Source organism: Alexandromys fortis, unplaced genomic scaffold, assembly GCF_014885135.2.
Source record: "Alexandromys fortis isolate MF-2015 unplaced genomic scaffold, M_Fortis_MF-2015_v1.1 scaffold_11, whole genome shotgun sequence".
Lineage (NCBI taxonomy): Eukaryota > Metazoa > Chordata > Mammalia > Rodentia > Cricetidae > Alexandromys > Alexandromys fortis.
The window spans coordinates 3,582,547-3,602,661 of record NW_026067912.1 but is presented as its reverse complement, the minus strand read 5'-3'; the positions used below and the strand labels follow the sequence as shown (position 1 = coordinate 3,602,661).

At 40.3% G+C, this 20,115-nt stretch overlaps 1 protein-coding gene across 10 annotated transcripts in view; it reads left to right on the top strand.

Moving 5' to 3' along the window:
- The window catches only part of Pwwp2a (PWWP domain containing 2A), a 41,266-nt gene that overhangs the window by 6,776 nt on the left and 14,375 nt on the right, over window positions 1–20,115 (top strand). For 3 of the 10 annotated variants that reach the window (XR_007591080.1, XM_050138566.1, XM_050138572.1), the window contains exon 2: window positions 16,442–17,385. Coding sequence is in view for 9 of the 10 variants with exons in the window: in XM_050138566.1 (XP_049994523.1) it covers window positions 16,442–17,385 (944 nt within the window). In the remaining variant the exon portion in view is untranslated. Of the gene's footprint in view, window positions 1–4,466; window positions 5,695–16,441; window positions 19,938–20,115 lie in introns of those variants that run through there. The other 7 variants (XM_050138571.1, XM_050138567.1, XM_050138569.1 and 4 more) reach the window with 5 other exon arrangements.

Here is a 20,115-nt window from a genome sequence, read left to right as displayed (position 1 = left end):
TCAGTCATGCCCCCCCCCCCCCCCAGTGCTGGGATTAAAGGCGTGCACTGTGGAGATACTAGTTTTTAAGGAATAGTTTAGCTCAAACAGAAGGGTAAATTTCTTAATCCTGCTGCAAGAAGTTAATTTAGAATGGCATATAATTGCAAACTAAGAAATGCATTTGGAGAATGCACAACTTGGGTAGCATATCCAGATTATTGCTGTAAAGCAGGTATGTACACTTGGAAGAGATTTCTTAAATTTAGCTTCCTGTTACAGGTATAAATTGGCCATGATTTTTGTTTTCTTCCCTCTGAACCAATTCTGTATAGCTGCCTACCCCTGTAGTTTCACTTCTCTCCTCATATTCATATCACCTAACAGCTGCCAAGCTTTACTTTCTGGACTTACTACACTGCACTTGCCATTTCTTTCCCCCTTGAGGCAGGGTCTTTAGTTTAGTCATTTACTGTGTAGTTGAGGATGGCTTCTATCTTGAGTGCTACAACTATAGGTGCATGCTACCATTTCTTTTAAGAGGTGTTGGGGACTCAGCCCAGGACTTCGCTTATGCACTCTACCAGCAGAACTACTTTGTTAGCCCCTACAGTTGTGTTTCTGTGTTGTATACATTGTTTCATTTCACTCTGAAAGGTTTTTCAGGGTTAAATTTGTAGACATAGTGCCAGAGTAAGTAAATTACTTGAAATTATAAATGGTAGATATTAGTAGGGATATATAAAATGCCTGTTAATGGAGACCACAGAGCCCTGTGCCTTGGCTGGCCTTAGACCTTAAGGCTTCCTGTCTTAGCCTTCTGAGCCCTGGAATTGCAGTGTTTACAGCATATCCTAGCACTTTTAGTTTTTCTTTTATTTCTTTTTCTTTTATGCGTTATTGAGAGAGGGACTCATAAAGTCCAAGCTTCCCTCAAACTTGGTAGCTGAGCCTGCTTGAAGTCCTGATCCTCTTGTTTCTTCTATTCCTAAGGGCTGGGATGGCAGAAATGTGCTTTGGTTCCTTCCTAGGTAATTTTCTTTTGCCAGTATTGGGGATTGAATCTAGGGCTTCATGTACAATAGAGGAGAGGAGCACTCTGTCACTATTCTGAAGCACTGTTGATTGGCCTAGATTGATCTGTAACTTGTCCTCTTGCTCTAGCCTAACCAGTTACTGCCCCCACCCCAGTAGTCACAATGCCAGCCTACTAACCCTACTCTAATTTTATTTTATCTTGTGTTTTGGAGACTGAGTTCAAAGAATGTCTTGCAGGATTTGGTGTTCTCTTTTATCATGGTAATTAAATTCAGGTTGTTGGCTTGTTGGCAATCACCTTTACCCACTGAACTGTGAACCATTTTGCATGGCCTTTTGTTTATTTGTTAGTTTTTTGAGACAAGATCTTGTTATTTAGCCTTGGCTGGCTTGGAACTCACTGTGGAGACTAGGCTGGCCTAGAACTTAGAGATCTGCCTGCCTCTGCCTCCCAAGTGTTGGGGTTAATGCCTGTGCCTTTTTTTTTTGTTTTTGAAACAAGGTCTTCTGTTTCCTAGCCTAGGGTTCAGTATGCGGGAAGAAAGTCTTGAATTTCTTACCTTCTGTCTTCTAACTCTCAAGAGTTGGGATTACAGGAAAGCACTACCATACCTAGTTTTATGTCGTACTGTGGACTAAATTTAGAGTTTTCTGCATGGCAGGAGTAACATTTGGCCAAGTGGCCTGCATCCTGAGCTCTGTTTTTAACTTACTTTTATTTATTTGGTATGTGTGGGCACTCATGTGTATGTAACTGTGCATGCCATGGCTTATGTGTGGAAGTCAAAGACCTAATTTTGAGAATCTGCTCTCTCCTACTGTGGGTCCTGGGGTTCAAACTCTGGTTTTGTCAGGTTCGGTAGATGATCCCATTTACTGGGGGAACTATCTCACTGGCCCTCAATTAAAAAAAAAATTTTTTTTCTTGTTTTCTCAATTGCTTTGGTATAGCCAGATATACCTAGTTCCTGGGCTATATAAGAAGACCATGTCCAAAAGAAGATATGGTTCTGTAAAACAAAGATTGATGGTAGTGGTAGCAGGTGCACGGCTTTAATCCCAGCACTTGAGAGGCAGAAGCAGGTTGTGAGTTTGAAGCCAGCCTGGTCTACAGAGTGAGTTCTAAGAGAGGCAGGCTACACAGAGAAACCCTGTCTCGACCCCACTCCAAAGGTTCTTAATCATGGTTACCTTTTTAATTTTAAATTTTTGTGTATGAGTGTTTTGCCTGCATGTATGTCTGTGCATGTATGGCTGGTACCCATGGAGACCAGTAGGGAGTATTGAATCCCCTGGGACTAGAGTTACAAGTAGTTATAAACCACCTTGTGTGTGCTGGAAATCAAATCTGGAAAGAGCAACCTGTGCTCTTAAACCCTAAGCCATTTCTCTAGCTCCAAGATTAGATTTAAAAAAAAAATATGTAAATTTTTATGTGCATTGGTGTTTTACCTGCATGTGTGTCTGTGTGAGGGTAATCAGATCCTGGAGTTACAGACAGTTGGGAGCTGCTATGTGGGTGCTGGGAATTGAACCTGGATCCCCTGGGAGAACAGCCAGTGCTCTTAACTGTTGAGCCACTTCTCCAGTCCCAAGATTAGATTAAAAAAAAAAAACCTATTTTTAATGTATTTTTTTTGGGAATTATCTGTCTAAATGGTGTATTAATTGAGAACATTATTTTCCCTACCACACTATAGTAAATGATGTGTGTTTACTCATTTGTAAGAGAGCATATGCTTGCGTATATGTACACGTGTGCTTGCAGGTGCATATGGAGGTCAGATGTCAATTCTTCAGGTGTCATTCCTTGTGAATGTTTCCCTTGTTTTGAAGTTTTAGCTTTTATTTTATCAATTATGTTTAGGTATGTGTGTCTGCATGTGAGTGCAGGTGACGGGTAGACCAGAGGTGTTAGATCCCCTGTCTAGAGTTATAGGTAGTTGTCAAGCCACCTGACTTGGGTGCTGGGAACTGAGCTTAGGTCCTCTGGAAGACAGGTGGTGCCTTTCTTCTAGTACCTCTGCCTTGCTTTTTGAGACAGGTTCTCTCAGTGGGACCTGGGGCTTGCAGTTTAGACCAGAGTGGTGGCCAATAAGTTCCAGGGATCTGCCTCCAACATCCTCAGTCAGTGCTGGGATCACAAATGGTTCTGGCAGTCAAATTATGTTCTCTTGCCAGTAAGGCAGAACTTGTCGTACTAATTGATGTTTCTAGATCATGTTTCTGTAATTAAGTTTGTTTTGAATTTTCCCCTCCCTCCCTCCCTCCCTCCCTCCCTCCCTCCCTCCCTCCCTCCCTGTTTTGTTTTGTTTTTGAAACACAGTCTCACTATATTATAGCCCTGGCTGTACTGGAATTCCCTATGTATACCAGGCTAACCTCAAACTCAGAAATCTACAAGTGCTGGGATTAAAGGCTTGTGCCACTATGCCGTCTTTTTTTAATTATTGTAGAGAACTCTTGTAAAGTTTTTACCTAGGGTCTTTAATTTGTATGTCTCTCTCCCTCCAAGGCTGGCTTGGAACACAGTATGTAGCTGGGGATGACTTTGTACTGATTCTCCTACCTCTCCTTCCCAAGTGCTGATATTAGAGGCAGCATCACAATAGCCAGATAATCACTGACTAATTTTTTTTTAAACTTTGCCCCATTGCTTTATCATTAAATTTTTTGTTTTAGTTTTTACTTTAAAAAGATTTTTTTTAGTGTGTGTGTATGAATGTTTGTCTGCATGTGTGTGTGTGTGTGTGTGTGTGTGTGTGTGTGTGTGTATGTGTGCTTGATGTCAAGGAGGCTAGAAGAGGCCAATGGATCTCCTTGAAGTGGAGTTAAAGTTGTTAGCTGCCATGTAGGTACCTGAACTTGGGTTCTCTGAAAGTACTACATGATGTTCTTTACTACTTAGCCATCTCTCCTTCTTGTTTTAACATTAAAAAAGATTTATTTTTATTATTAAGAATTATATGTATATCTAGTGTGTATATATGCATGTGTGTGCAGATGCCTGAGGAGGCTAGAAGTGTGAGAATTCCCTTTAGAGCTGGAGGTACAGGTAGTTGTGAGCTGCCTGATGTGGGTGCTGGGAACCGAACTCAGGTCCTCTATAAAGCAGCACACACTCGTAACCACTGAGCCACCTCTCCAGCCCCTTGTTTTATCATTTTTTTGTTTGTTTTTTTAAGATGCAGAATTTCTTTGTGTAGCCCTGGATGTCCTAGTACTAGCTCTGTAGACCAGGCTGACCTTAAACTCAGAGATCTTCTTGCCTTTGTCTCCTGAGTGCTGGAATCAAAGACATGTGCCACCTGCCCAGCATCAATCTTGATATCAACATCTTTCCCTAAACTTTTTACTATTAGGTTGAGAACATTTTCAGATGTATTTGTATATATTTAAGTTTTAAAAAACGTTGTTGTTGCTGGGCGGTGGTGGCGCATGCCTTTAATCCCAGCACTCCGGAGGCAGAGGCAGGCGGATCTCTGTGAGTTCGAGGCCAGCCTGGTCTACAAGAGCTAGTTCCAGGACAGGTTCCAAAACCACAGAGAAACCCTGTCTCGAAAACAAAAATAATAACAACAACAAAAAAAATCCCACTTTGTTGTTGTTGTGTGTGTGTGAGAGAGAGTTCAGGTTCACGTGTTCCACAGTGCCTGTGTGGAGGTCAAAGGACAACTACGAGCAGTTCATTCTCTCTTTCTACCTGGGCTTCTGGAGATCAAATTCACATGGTTAGCGGCTCCACCTGTCTTATTTTAAGATGGGCAATTTTTCTGTAGTATACAGGCTGGCCCGAATTCGCATCCTTTTGCCCAAGCTTTCCAAATGCTAGAATAAGCTTGTGGTTGATTATTATTGTAGAACACTTTTATGAAATTTTTGTCTTGGATTTTCTTCCCACATTTATTTTTCTTTTCTTTTCAAAACAATTTTATTAGACTTAACTCTTTTGTTATTGTGTGACCATTTTGCATGCGTATGTGTCTGAACACAATTCCCTTGGAATTGGTGTGTTAGGGATGGTTGTGATCCGCCATGTGAGTGCTGGGAGTCAAACCTAGGGGCTCTGCAAGAGCAAGCTGTGCTCTTAACCACTGAGCCATCGCTCTGGGCTCATCTCTCCAGGCTCACCTTTCATTTTTTAAAATCAACTTTACAGCCTACAGTTTCATTTATTCTACTCCCCATCATCATTGTATATTTAGTTGCAGTCTGATTCAGAAAATGTAAGGATTGTTTCTCAACTTGGGTTTGACTGATGTACTTCTGGGCAGTATAAAGAAATACAAATGTTTTCAGGGCACCATACTTGAAGCCACCAGGTACAATCTTGTTTCCCCAATGAGAAATTTATTTTCCATGCACTAGTAATCACAAATATGATTCTTTTTTTTTTTTATTGAGCCGTTTCACTGGCCTACAGATACGATTCTTTTCACTGTATTTCCTATATATGGGTAGATATTACCTGTCTTTGTTTTATTTGCTTGTTTGCTTTTTGAGATGGGGTCTCATATAGCCAAGAGTATTTTTGAGTTTTTTATCTAGCAGGGATGACCTTGAACTTCTGATCCTTTGCCTCCATTTCATGATGCTGTTTGTTACAGGCATATGCCCCATACCTGGTTTTTGCAGTGCCAAGGATCAAGCCCAAGGCTTTGTATTTGTACATGTTAGGTAAGCACTGTCAATTGAGCTACATTCATAGCTATTCTTCTCTTTGACACCAAGTCTCATACTTTAAGGCAAGGCTGGCCTGGAATTCACTGTTTAGACCAGGATGGCCTTGAAGCTAGCTGTGGTCCTACTCCAGACTCAGAGTACTAACTGAGCCACCAACCCACTTTCACATTAATTTCTTTTTAATGTAAAAAGTACATACAACATTTAACATCTTAACCGTTGCCTGAACAATTTAGGATGATATTAAGTGTATTTAATTGTTGAGGCAGATCTCCCATCTTGCACATTAAAGATTGCTAGCCTACATACCCTTTTCTCCTTCCCCAGTCCCTGGCACACCATTTCTGCTCTCTGTGTCTGCTTGGTTTTTGTTTCTAGGAATTTAAGTAGAGTAATCCCTCTATTTATGGGGGATATTTTTCAAAGTTCCCTATTGTCTTAGTCACTTCTTCCACAGGCCACACCTATATGAACATATGGGGGCCATTCTCATTCAGACCACCACATTATACTCCCTGGTCTTTACATAGGCTTGTAACCAGCCATATCATAATGCAAAAATGCTTTCAGCCCAACTTAAAACGTCTCCATAGTCTATTACAGTCTCAACACTGTTTAAAAGTCCAAAGTTTCCTCTGAGATTCAAGGCAGTCTTTTAATTGTAACCCCCTGTAAAATCAAACTCGAGGCACACCACATACTTCCAAAATACAATGGCATAGAATATATATTACCATTCCAAAAGGGAGGAAATGGAGCATAGCGGACCAAAGCAAGACTGAAAACCAGCATAGCAAACTCCAAATTTTGCATCTTCATGTCTGATGTCAAGGACTCTTCAACTTTTAGCCCTGTTGACTGCAGCACACTTCTCTCTCTTGGGCTGGCTCCACATTGCAAACTGGTTCTGGTCTGCAGCTTTCTTTGGCAGGTATCCCAAGACTCTGGCATCTGTAACATCTTGGGGTATCCAACACAATCCAGGCTTCTCTTTCACAGCTTCATGTAATGGCCTCTCTGGGCTTCCACGCAGGGACACTCCTGCCACACACACCTGGCCTCGGTGACTTACCATAGAGCCAGATATCATAACCCCTTTTATTTTAGTATTCCTGACTCTACAGCTAGTGCCACAGGGCCATAGCTGAAGTTTGCCAAGTTCTGTGCTTGCTAGGTCTTGATTTGGCCCCCAATTTTTTTCCTTCCTTCCTTCCTTCCTTCCTTCCTTCCTTCCTTCCTTCCTTCCTTCCTTCCTTCCTTCCTTCCTTCCTTCCTTCCTTTCTTTCAGATTTATTTATTATGTATACAGTGTTCTGTCTGCACACATGCCTGCAGGTCAGAAGAGGGCACCAGATCTCATTACAGGTGGTTGTGAGCTACCATGCGGTTGCTGGGAATTGAACTCAGGACCTCTGGAAGAGCTGTCTGTGCTCTTAACTTCTGAGCCATCTCTCCAGCCCTGGCCCCCACTTTCAATGACATTTGCATTCATCTTTCTGTTGCTGGTTCCTTCATTGCTTAAGCTTTCCTTTAATTTGTTTCCACAAGTTGGAAGCTTAGCTTGGAGTGTGTGTGTGTGTGTGTGTGTGGGGGGGTGTCTTGGTCTTACCCTGAGGTTACCACACCCTTCATTCCATTTAGCTTCAGGCTTGTCTTTAAACTTTTTACCTCCTGGAGCATAAGACTTGACTCTAATTAAACATTTCCTGGTACTCCTTTTCTCTTCAAACTGTACTTTTTGTGTTTCTCCTTGCCCCCTTGTTGCTTTTCATTGTAGATCCTCATAAGTGATCACCAGTAACCACATGACAAGTCAATACTAGTTTGTTTTGAAATCTCTGCCAGTGCTATTAACCCAAAACTCTTAAGTTTAGCAGCGGGTAGATTTTTAGACCAAGGGAAAAAAAGCAGCCACATTTATTTATTTATTTATTTATTTATTTTTGCCAAAATATCACAAGAATAGTCTCTAGGCCACTCTTCACCCCAAAACATGGTTTCTTTGTTTAACAGTCCTAGCTGTCCTGGAACTTGCTTTATAGACCAGGCTGGCCTCGAACTCGAATTCACACCTGCTTCTCCCTCCTAAGTGCTGGATTAAAGGCGTGTGTCACCACTGCCCAGCTTCCATGCCACTTCTTAATATTCTTCCCCTTTGAAACTTTTTTTAGCTGGGCCCTAAGTACCATGCTTCTACTAGGAAGGCCCAGTAAGTCCCCCTGAAGCTTCAACCATATTTCTAGTTCAAAGTTCCAAATGTTTTGTAATTTTCCAACAAACAACATGGTCAGACCTGTCACAGCAATATCCCGCTTCCTGCTACTAACTTATGTCTAGGTCACTATGAAGACACCATGACCAAGATTAGAAGTTTTGCTTACAGTTTCAGAGGTTTTGTCTGGTATCAGCATGGCAGGAAGCACGGAAGCATGCAGGCAGGTGCTGAAAGCTATAGGCAAATAGAAGCACGGTGGTCTTGCATGAACTTTTGTAACCTGAAAACCCACCCCTAGTGACACGCCTTCTCTCACCAGGCCACACATATATGAGCCTATGGTGCCATTCGTATTCAAACCACCACACCAGTGGATTCCTGAAACTGAAGTCCAAAAAAAAATTGGTTTTTCTTTTTCTATACACTTAAATATTTTATTTGTTTTGCTTTGCTTTTTGCGTAGTGACCCCAAAGTCAAGTTTATGTGATTTTAAATTCTTTGGTAAATAGATAATTTGAAGTTAAATAAAATTGGTATGTCTTCACAGCTGTCACTATCAAGTGTAACTTGATCAACTTTATTCTGTTTGGGGCACTAGTTAAGCTGATGATTATTCACTACTTTCTTTACAGCACAGGGCTTAGGTGGCATGTGCCTGTAATCCTAGTACTCCTGAGGCAGGAGGATCATGGTTACATAGTGAGATACCTTCTCAAATTTTAAAAAGTACAGGGTTTGTAGATATAATTCTTATTAAAGCGCTAACTTGTTTTGGGGATATTGACACTGAAACAGGATCACGTGTATATTGGGCCCCATCACTGAGTTCAATACTTCATCTGTCTAATCCAGTTATTACTTCAAGTGTTGCAGTGTTAATGATATTTTATAATGATCCTACAAGTGGTTTGCATAGTCTTCCTGATAACTCACTTACATTAATACTACATTAGGAGTAGGTTATTTATTATAGATAAATACAGATCTTCTACATATGCTAAGATATTAAAATGTTGATTACTGAACATCAGTTTAAAGCAGCATGTATTTATTTATTTATTATGTATACAGTGTTCTGTCTGTCTATATCCTTGCTGGCCAGAAGAGGGCACCAGATCTCATTACAGATGGCTGTGAGCCACCATGTGGTTGCTGGGAATTGAACTCAGGACCTCTTGAAGAGCAGTCAGTGCTCTTAACCTCTGAGCCATCTCTCCAGCCCAGCAGCATGTTTCTTGTATTTCATTTTTACAGAGAAACTAAAGACCTTTGGATCTGTTGATAAACACTTTCTGCTATACTGTAAAACTGGTCTGTGAGCAAACTTAGATGATGCATTAGTAAATGGTCCAAAGTACAGAATGCTAGAATATAATATTTTCTATTTCCTAGATTAAAATTAAAATTAAGATTAAAATTAAAAGGTTGCTTAGGGTTAAATTACTTTATTTTTTCTTAATTTTATTCATCCACTTATTTATTTTTTGAGACCGGGTCTAGGCAGCACAGGCTGGTTCTGAACTCTTGTAGCCAAGATGTGTATATATGTGTGTATATATATATGCCCCCCACACCATTAAATACAAATAAACATTGTTAGAGGATCATTAAGTGACAATATGTACTTTGGGGGTTTGGGAATGAAGGAATTCAGGCAAGAGTCATGGTCCAGCAGTGTGGGCCTAGTCCTGGCATAGGGGTTCTGGCTTTGGTCATCTGAGGGGATGGGCTGCAGGCCCCTCAGCTTGGCCAGTAACTAACTCCTGGATGAAGTCCTCTGTGGGATTTGTGCAGTACTCCAAGAGCCCCTGAATTTTTTGGTTTCTTTCTTCTTGACTGTTCAATTCCCACAATTCATAGGTGTTGACTTCATTTGGCAAGTCCGCGATAGTACAGCTTCTCCTGGTGCCTATCCATCTGCTTTTCCACATCCAGCTGCCACTGCAGCTTCCACTGGTTGTACTTGATGCTGACCTGTGTGCTGACTCATGCACTTTCTGTTTCTGCAGCCTGATGGGGCTCACCACCCAACTCCAGCTTGCTTAGCACACACTTGCCCAGCTGCTGTGCTTCCATTGCTCCTTGCCCCTCTGCCTTCCCCCCTCTATTTTTTTAAATCATGTATGTGTGTTGCTGTGTGGGTAGATGCACCCTGAGGTCAGTGCTGTAGAATCCCCTGGAGCTGTAGTTAACAGGAGGTTGTGAGTCACTTGACATGCATCCTGAGAATCAGATTCAGGTCCTCTGGAAGGGCAATAATGCTCTTAACCACTGAGCTGTCTCTATAATCCCAGTCTTGATTCTCTTTATCTCATAAATTTTGGGATTTGATTACATGCATGTGTACCATGTCTAGCCTAAAATTATAATCAATATATTATCATAAAGTTTTATTTTTGAGAAAGTAAAGGTTTATGATAACTAGGACAATATATTGTAACAAAAATTATTATGTGGGCCTCTGAAACTGGAAAGTGACCTTTTATATGCATTGGTGTTTTGCCTGCATGTTTGTAAGTGTGTGGGTGTTGTATCCCCTGGAACTGGAGTTACAGACAGTTGTGAGCTATCATTTGGGTGTTGGGAATTGAACCAGAGTTCTCAGGAAGAACAGCCAGTGTTCTTAACTGCTGAACCTTTTGTTTTTTAAGTCAGACTTCATATAGCTTCTAAATCCTAGGATGTAGGCACATACTTCTATTCCCAACTGGTAATTCTGTTTCAAAAGGAATGGTTGTAATTTTTTGGTAAAATTTTCTATTATATTTAGATGCAGTTGAATTAATTTCATTTGTCCTGATTAAGTATTGGCCTAACCAAATTTCACAAAGAAATGTGAAGCAAAATAAGCTTGCTTCACACTTTCCTGTCTTTATAACCTAATCTTTTGCTGATTTTAAGGACACATAGGTTCTTTTTGTATGTGGGGTAGGTGCATATGTATGTAGAGGCCAGAGATCAGCCTCAGGTGCCATTCTCAGGAGATGTCTCCTTGTCCCCCCCCCCCCTTTGTCTTTTGAGACAGGGTTTCAGTGGGACCTGAGCTGAGACTCACTCCTTAGGCTAGGCTAGCAGGCCAAAAGGCCACATGGATCAACCTGTCTCTAGCTCCTGAGTTTGGATTATACACATAACATCACACCCAGGGTTTTACATGGTGCTAGAGATTAAACTCCGGTTCACAGGTTTATGCAGCTTTAGTTTATTGACCGAGGTATCTTTCCAGGGCCTGGAGAGGAAGTTTCTAAACACATCTGTTTGAAATAAAATAAACGTGGATATTTTTCAAGTGGTTAAACAATTTTTTTTTCCTGTTGTAGGAGGATTTTTATTTTCTGTTGACCTGTTTGCTGAGAGGGTGGTTGGGTCTATTGAGAGCACTTGGGCCTATTATTGCAGCTAACTCTGATGATCGTTTTTTTGAGTGATTAGTTTCTTCCAACTCCTTTGCTTGTCTACAGATGCTAATTCCTTTGCATTTCTTTATTTTTAAAGAATCTCCTCCTGCATTTACTTCTTGGCAAAAAGAATTGGAAGGGAGTAAATGAGAATCAGTTGTATTCAGCGGAACTGCTCTAAACAGAAGGAAAAGAATTAATTTGAAGTTAGGAATGAGTTGATTGAGGGTGCTGGTAAGTTCATGCAGATGAATACTGCCATCATTAAAACAAACAAACTTTCCAAATCAGAGGTAGGAATTAGAAATACAAGGAAAACCAGATGTGGTGGCACATGTCTGTAATACAGCACTCAGACAGTCATATGTTAGAGGCCAGCTTGAGCTACATACATAGTGAGTTTCAGGCAGACCTGGGCCACAAGACTCTGCCTTAAAAATCTGAAAATTAAAAAAAATTAATCTAGAAATATACCTGGCTTAAAATAGGTAGTTGTTGGTAAACATTTCATTTAGGGTTCAATGTTCTCCTGAAAAGGAATTTGGGTAACAGTTCTTAACCCAGGAAGCAATGTGAATTTAAGGATAGAATTGATAAGCAATATTAGAAATTGTGAGTAAAATGATGAATAAAACTTATATCTTAAATGGGATTCAAATCCTAGAACGAAATAAACCATTTCCTGCTTTGGTATTTTAGAGACAAGGAGTCTCACTGTGTAACCCCATCAGACCCCAGAAGATCTCCCTGCTTCTGCCTGTCCTAGTCTGGGGTAACTAGTTTGCTGCCATTCCTAGTTCAGAAGCTCACTTTCATACTGTCATTTATTCCCGGAAGTAACATGGATTTGTTTGTTTGACAGGGTCTTTATGAACTTCTGACCCACTTCCCAAGTATGCTGGGTTTACTAGTGTAAGCCAAGTATGAGCCATCATGCTCGGTGTTTGCATTGCTGGGACTTGAACCCAGGGCTTGAATCATGCTAGGCAAACCTTCTACCATCTGAGCAACATCCCTAAACTCCTAGACTGGGGCTTTTCACTTATCTCTTGTCTTGACAAAAAATGTTAAATACCAATAATCCTCTTCTCTTTGACACTTGCTACTTGTTCAAAAGACTCAGTTTTGAAATCAATTTTAAGTAATTGTAGCCACAGGAAGTGCAAAGACAATACAGAGGTCTCTTGGACCTTTACCCGTTTTTCCTCATAAAGGGATTTCTTTATTCTTATTTTGTGTGGTGCTAGAGATTTATGCCAGGCATGCCCAGGCAAGCAGTGAGCTATAACCTTTGTGACCACTTTAGATTTTTTTTTTTTTTTTTGAGACAGAATCTTGCAATACAGCCTAAGATGCCTTAGGATCTAGATCTTCCTGTTTCAGCCTCTGGGCAGAATTTTCCTCTCTCCCTCCCTGCCTCCTTCCCTCTCCTTTTTTATTTATTTATTTTTTTTTGTGCTGAAGATTGAAGCTCTTGGGTGTAGCACATGCTAATGCATGCTCTGCCATTCATCCGTACCTCTAGTCAGACTAGAGTTCTGTGGTAATTAAAGACTAAGATGGGAAAGGTTCCATGAGTCACCAGTGTCTGAGTGTTGCACTGCACGTGGAGTAGGAAGACACGCAGCATGCCACCCAGCTCTTGGAGCTTTTGCACGCAGTCTGTAGGAGGAAGCTTGTGCAGGGGATGCCGCACCTTTCATCTGCACACTGCTCATTGACATTTCCCTGGCTGAGCTTGCTTCTTTCTTGGTTAGCACTGATGTGGGACATAAATGTCTGCTTTAGCAAAACCTAAGGCAGCAGTGCTTATGGAAAATTCAGATTACAGTTTTAGAGAAGATTGACGATTCTGTGCCATGGCACAGGGCAAGATTCTATTTCACCCTTCAGGAGATTGTGATGAGCTAGAATTTTTAAGGCAGGCGTGGTGCGAATACTTTCAATCCCAGCATTCGGTACACAGAGGCAGGTGGATCTCTGAGTTGGAAGGTCAGCGTAGTTGAGTTCCAATACAGCCAGAACTACACAGAGGAAACCATGTCTTGAAGAAATAATGATTGAAAAAGACTGCAATTATGTTGCTTCTTTTTCTTTGACAGTGCTGGCGATCAAACATGGAGCCAGGGCTCCACCACTGCACAGTATACCCAGTCCTTTGATTTATTGAATTGAGAGAGGACACTGTGTGTTCTAGACTGGCCTCAGCCTTGTGCTCTCCTGCCTTAGCCTTGATAGTGCTGGAACTGCAAGTGCTTAGCTTAGTGCTGCAATATAGTCTCAGTAATCTTTTGATGTTAATGGCTTTCAAACTTCGGTTTATAAAAATAAAAATATATGTGTGTCTGCATGAGGAAGGGGTGGTTGAGACAGGGTCTCATGTATCTGAGACTGGCCTTGAATTGATCATTCTGCTTCACCTCCCAAGAAGTACTCGTGTTTGGTCATCTACAAATACACGAAACAGATATTGCAGTTATGAGTATTAGTATTACTCTTGCTGTTCTTAAACACAGATTTTGATTTAATCGTAGTGTGACCCTTGAAATTGGTTTCATTTCAAGGGTCTCACTGAGGTGGCAACATGATGACTGAGATGAATGAGACATGTGATCCTCTTTCTCTCCTAAAGTGATTTTTTTTCTAGTCTCTGAGGTCATTTTGTAATTATTTAAATATTTTTGGGACCAGGCAGATGTTTCACTGGTTAAGAGCACTACTGCTATTCAATCTAGATATAAGTAATTGGTAAGATATACAAATTCTAAGATCTACATTAGCAAAATATAAAACTACTTAAATGAAGTAAGATTTATGCCTAATATTTGTTAGTGAGTTTGTTGAGGATTACTAATCCATGAGCTGGGAAGTAACTTTATACATGCAAAACTAAAATTTACAGTTAATAAGCGCTCTGAAAACTTCACTTTAGATAACTAGGTGTGGTGACATGTCTTGGTGGTGGCACCTGTGAGGCAGAGGCAGGAGGATTTGAGTTTAAGGCCAGCTGTACTACATAGCAGCTTCTAGGCCAGCCTGGAATACATAGTGAGACACTCTCAAAAAAATAAACTCATTAATGTTATTGTGTCTTAAGTTCTCTAGTCCCAAAGAGTTATTATTTTTTAGAGAGGAACATGAGAGAGTCCTGTCTTTTTTGTTTTATTTTGTTTTGTTTGAGACAGAGTCTCTCTCTATATATTCCTGGCTGTCCTGGAACTTGGGACTCACAGAGATCCTCCTGTCTCTGTGTACCGAATGCTGGGATTGAAAGTATTCGCACCATGCCTGCCTTAAAAATTCTAGCTCATCACAATCTCTTTGCTAAGATTAAAAGCCTGAGCCGCCATGACTGGTCTTAAGCCATGACTAGTTAAGAGGTATTCTTCTTCTTTTTTTTTTTTTTTTCTTTTTCCGAGACAGGATTTCTCTGTAGCTTTGGAGCCTATCTTGTAGACCAGGCTGGCCTCGAACTCACTTAGATCCGCCTGCCTCTGCCTCCCAAATGCTGGGATTTAAGGTATGTGCCACCACCGCCTGGCTTAAGAGGTATTCTTAACAAGTAATTCTGAACCATTTGGAGAGCATTTAAGAGTACAGGAATATTAAAACAAAACAAAACAAAACTTGTTCTTGGGCAAAATTGATATAGAAAACATTTTCATTCAGTTTACTGGGTTCTCCATGACTGTTTAGCCTACTAAGTCTGTAACTCTGTTTTATAAGACTGGCATTAGTATTGTCTTGCACAAGGTGCTACTGTCTCAGTGTTTAAAATAAGCATGCTAGCATACACTGAGATTGCTTGGAGTATGGTTTCATTTTTATATGAAGGCAATAAATACAGCAAATTTAACTTAACATTTCTCTATTTCAGCCCCGGTATATTAAATCACTTACATTTCTAAGTTTGTCTGAGAAACAGTTTTTATTGATTCGTGCTTTTCTGCACATTCCCATTCTGTACGGAAGCTAGGATCTAGGCATGCATACCTGTTGTGTAACTGGTTTTTAAATTGGATTACATTTGAAAATACTGCTTTTCCTTTTTTTTTTTTTTTGTTTGCTATTCTTTTTGAGACGAGGCCTTGTTGGCTTTGAACTCAGAATCCTTTGTCACACTCTTTGATACTGCCTACAGATGTGTGCTTCTCTGCTTTTCTGAAATTATTTCTGAATGTAGTATGTGATTTTAAAAAGTTTGAAACTTGGTGAGTGGAGGGGGTTGGCAGGTGGTGCTGAAGTGACAAGTTAGCAGTTAAAGGCTCCTCTTTAAAGACATCATCCACAGATCACAGTAGTTTGTAACTCCAGTCCCTGGTACTCTCTTCTGGCTTCTGAAGGTACTGCACTCATGGTACATATAGATATTTATGCAACCAGAGCATACATACATGCAAATAATAAAAGACAAACTTTTAAACCACACAGCTCTATTTTTGTCAGAATTGGGAATAATTTGAATATCTAAATTCTGTTCTTTTCAAATTGGCCTGGAACTTGAGATCATTCTGTCATTCTGTCTTAGCCTCTTGAGTGTGGGAAGACAGGCACCACCACCACTATTTTTTATTAAACTTTTTTTTTTTGTTGTTGTTGTTGTTGTTTTTCGAGACAGGGTTTCTCTGTAGCTTTGGAGCCTGTCCTGGAATTTGCTTTTGTAGACCAGGCTGGCCTCGAACTCACAGAGATCCGCCTGTCTCTGCCTACCTAAGTGCTGGGATTAAAGGCGTGCGTCACCACCGCCCAACTTTTACTAATCTTTTGAGAGAAGTTAGGCCAAAGGAAAGTGATTATATCTAAAGTATGGCTGCATTTACTGAAAAATGTCCATGCTTCAGTGAGTATAATACCACATGGCATTTCATATTAACTTGTCTGATAGCAGAAAGTTCTATTGTAAGTAAAGCCAACTATTCTGGTATTGTTTAGGGTAACCATTTGGATTATTTCTGGTTTTCTCTAAAATATAGAACCAAAAGAAGTGGAGATTTTTGTTGCTTTGGAGAAAGCAATGGTATATTTTTGATTTTTGTTGTATAGATACTTACTAAGTTGATTATGTTTCAGACGTTGAGTTATAGATGAAACTCACTAGCTTTCTTTTGTTCTTCCATTTCCTTAAAGGTTTGGGCCCCATGGGATCCCTGTGACAGTATTTCCCAAAAGGGAATATAAGGATAAACCGGACGCCATGCAGCTCCAAAGTAACACATTCCAAGAAGGGATAGAAGTCAAGCGTGAAGTGAATGGTGCTGTTCCCGATAACCTTTCTCCAGTCCCTCCTCCTGAGCACCTGTGGACTTCCAAGCCACCTCCTCTCTTCCACGAAGGAGCACCTTATCCTCCCCCCTTGTTTATCAGGGACACATATAACCAATCAATACCTCAGCCACCTCCTCGGAAAATTAAGCGACCCAAACGAAAAATGTACAGGGAAGAACCCACTTCAATAATGAATGCGATTAAGCTACGGCCCAGGCAAGTCCTGTGTGATAAGTGTAAAAACAGTGTTGTTGCAGAAAAGAAGGAAATTAGGAAAGGTAGCAGTGACTCTTCTAGGTATGAAGATAAAAAACGGAGAAATGACAGTGTAGCTACTGTGAACAAAAAACTGAAAACTGACCATAAAGTGGACGGGAAAAACCAAAACGAAAGCCAGAGAAGAAACACTGTGGTGAGGGTTTCCAATATTGCTCACAGCAGAGGCAGAGTAGTCAAAGTTTCTGCTCAGGCAAACACATCAAAAGCTCAGTTAAGTACCAAGAAAGTGCTCCAGAGCAAGAACATGGATCACGCAAAAGCTCGGGAAGTATTGAAAATTGCCAAAGAAAAGGCACAGAAAAAGCAGAGTGAAACTTCTACTTCCAAAAACACCCACCCGAAAGTCCATTTCACACGGCGCTATCAGAATCCTAGCTCAGGTTCTCTCCCACCTCGAGTGCGTTTAAAACCGCAAAGGTACAGGAATGAAGAAAATGACTCTTCTCTGAAGACAGGACTGGAGAAAATTCGGAGTGGCAAGCTGGCCCCTAAGCCGCAGTCTCGCTGCACCTCCACCCGCTCAGCAGGTGAGGCCCCTTCAGAAAATCAGAGTCCCTCAGAAGGCCCGCAAGAGGCCGCCAGTGAGGTTCAGGACACCAGCAAAGTGTATGTGCCTGGTGAGCAGGAGGAACTGCAGACGGTGGGCAAAAAGGGCAGCAAAAGCAATATCTCTGTTTACCTGACCCTAAATCAAGAGAAATCTGACTCTTCCGGTGCTTCAGTGTGTAGCATTGATAGCATGGATGATTTGAAATCCTCCAACTCGGAGTGTAGCTCTTCTGAGAGCTTTGTTTTTCCTACAGGTAGTATGCGTGCACCTTCCACTTCTTCCACTTCCTCCTCTTCAAGGGAAGAGAAAAGCCTCAGTAATTCCTTGAAAATGAAAATCTTTTCCAAAAATGTCTCTAAATGTGTCACACCAGATGGGAGGACCATATGTGTAGGGGACATTGTTTGGGCCAAGATATATGGCTTCCCATGGTGGCCAGCCCGAATTCTTACCATAACTGTAAGCCGGAAAGATAATGGCCTTTTAGCCCGACAGGAGGCCCGTATCTCATGGTTTGCATCTCCAACAACATCTCTCCTTGCTCTTTCACAACTCTCCCCCTTTCTAGAGAACTTCCAGTTACGCTTTAATAAGAAGAGAAAGGGTTTGTATCGCAGGGCTATCACAGAGGCAGCTAAGGCTGCTAAGCAGCTGACCCCTGAAGTGCGGGCTTTGTTGACACAGTTTGAAACGTGAACATGGAGAGTAAGGTAGGCGAGAACTGCTGGAGCAGCCGCAGGTCCCTGGTTAGTTAGGAATTGTTTCCACCAGCTAGCTTGACCAAACTGGAAAGAAATTGCACTCACTTGGCTTTTTATACGTATATAGCCATTTTTAGACTAAGAAGCTTAAAACTGAACATTCTATCAAATTTTCTCTTAAGGAAGTGAGATTTTTAGTAGTATTTTCCAAATTTGAAATCTAAAACCATCCTAAGGCATAGAAGCCATAGCCTCAAATGAAATTGAATTTTTGCAGGGACTGTTATTTGCCATTTGTACTTATTGTATATATACATACACATATATAAACTATTGCCTGTCACCATGTGACACGGGTTGCATATTTGGGGTTTTATTAAGGGCTGGTGAGCTGGGAACAGTGGATATTTAATGACTACTAGTTTAATAATTAGTGAACACTTAGAAGACTTTCTATGCACATAATGGTATAAAATTTGATATTGGGTGTTTGACAAACTGAGGTGCCTGCTATGACAAATTTGAATGCTTGCTGTTTAGTTATAGACCAGGCTATACGCATTGTCCAGTATTTTGGATTAAAACTATAAAGACTGGACAGGCCTGAGTTACCACTCTTGTCCAGTGGGAACATAAACAAACTTTCAGACTTTTGGTTGGGAAGTTTAGATAGGTTTTATTTGGGGTATGTGAATAGTGTATATTTGGTCAGATTTCTCCTGACTGGCTGGTCCTAAATTATTAGGACAGTGCCCTAGTGATTTACACTTTGTGAACTAATGTCATGTGTAATTGTTGCATTTTGAATGTATCTAATTTGATAATTTTTAAGAAGCATTTCCGTTTAAGGTAATCTGTTTGCAGGTTAGAAAATGAGAAATGTAATTGTATAATGCATTGGAATGTAAAAAAAAAGCTAAATAAAATCAACTAAATCCAAATTATTTGTGTGTGTTTCTCAAAAAGCTTTGAACAGTTTCAAAATAGTAGAAAATTATTCTTTGTTATAGTGATTAGAAAAGGTGAGAAGTCAGATTTAGTTTTCTATTTGCCCTGTCAGGGAATGTTATCAGAGAATAGGTAAAATTCAAATAGCAAGAGCTGTAGTGAGGCTCTAGTAATGTCACTTGATTGAATTCTAGTTCCCACCAACTTCATGAATGCTTTTAATTTTTTTCAATTTTAGCCTTGATAAATTACCATTTTTTTTGAAAATTAGCTAATTGTAGTTGTTTGCTCTGTTTGGTCTTCTGCCTCAGATATCACTGCTTTTGAGGCTAGTAATCCTATTTTATTAAGATTTTTTTTTTTGAGAGCGTTTCACTATGTCACCGTGGCTGGCCAGGCTGACCTCAAGCTCAGAGTCATGCCTCTGCTTCTGCCTCCCGTATGCTGGGAAAGTAGTCTCACTGCCTGTGGAGGCAGAGTGATTGCAAAAAATACCTTGCTTTCAAGCTTTTTTTTTTTTTAATTTTTTTTTTAAATTGGGTATAATTTCAGTTACTTACTGAAATGTAAAAAGGTAAACTTTTTTGTGGATTTCTAAAGTAATCCAGTGAGATATATTAGTTACTATGGAATTAATAATAAAGTTTAATGAAATTTGGAAATTAACTTCCTTAAGCTTTATACCTGATTATTTTTGGGAAAAAAAATGAGAATTTTTTGGGGGGAACTCAGTCAATGCTTTTTGATTTTAATAAACACACAACAAAAGAAAAAGATGCATATTCTTTCCTGCAAACAGAAACTGTTTAAAATGGTATGACAGGCCGAAAGTTCACCATGTGATAGAGGGTTTACAAGGGAAATAACTTTTTAGGTTTTCGGAGTATTTGTTTTAGATTAAAGTACTTATTTACTTGAAAAAATGATTTAAGCAAGAGTCACCTAAAGTGCAATTTTAAAGCTTGTGTAGTGATCTGGGCTGTTTTGTTGTAATAGTGACTTTGAAAGTAGGTGTGGTTAATATAGTCAGATGCTTTGGCGAGTGTATCTTGATGAAT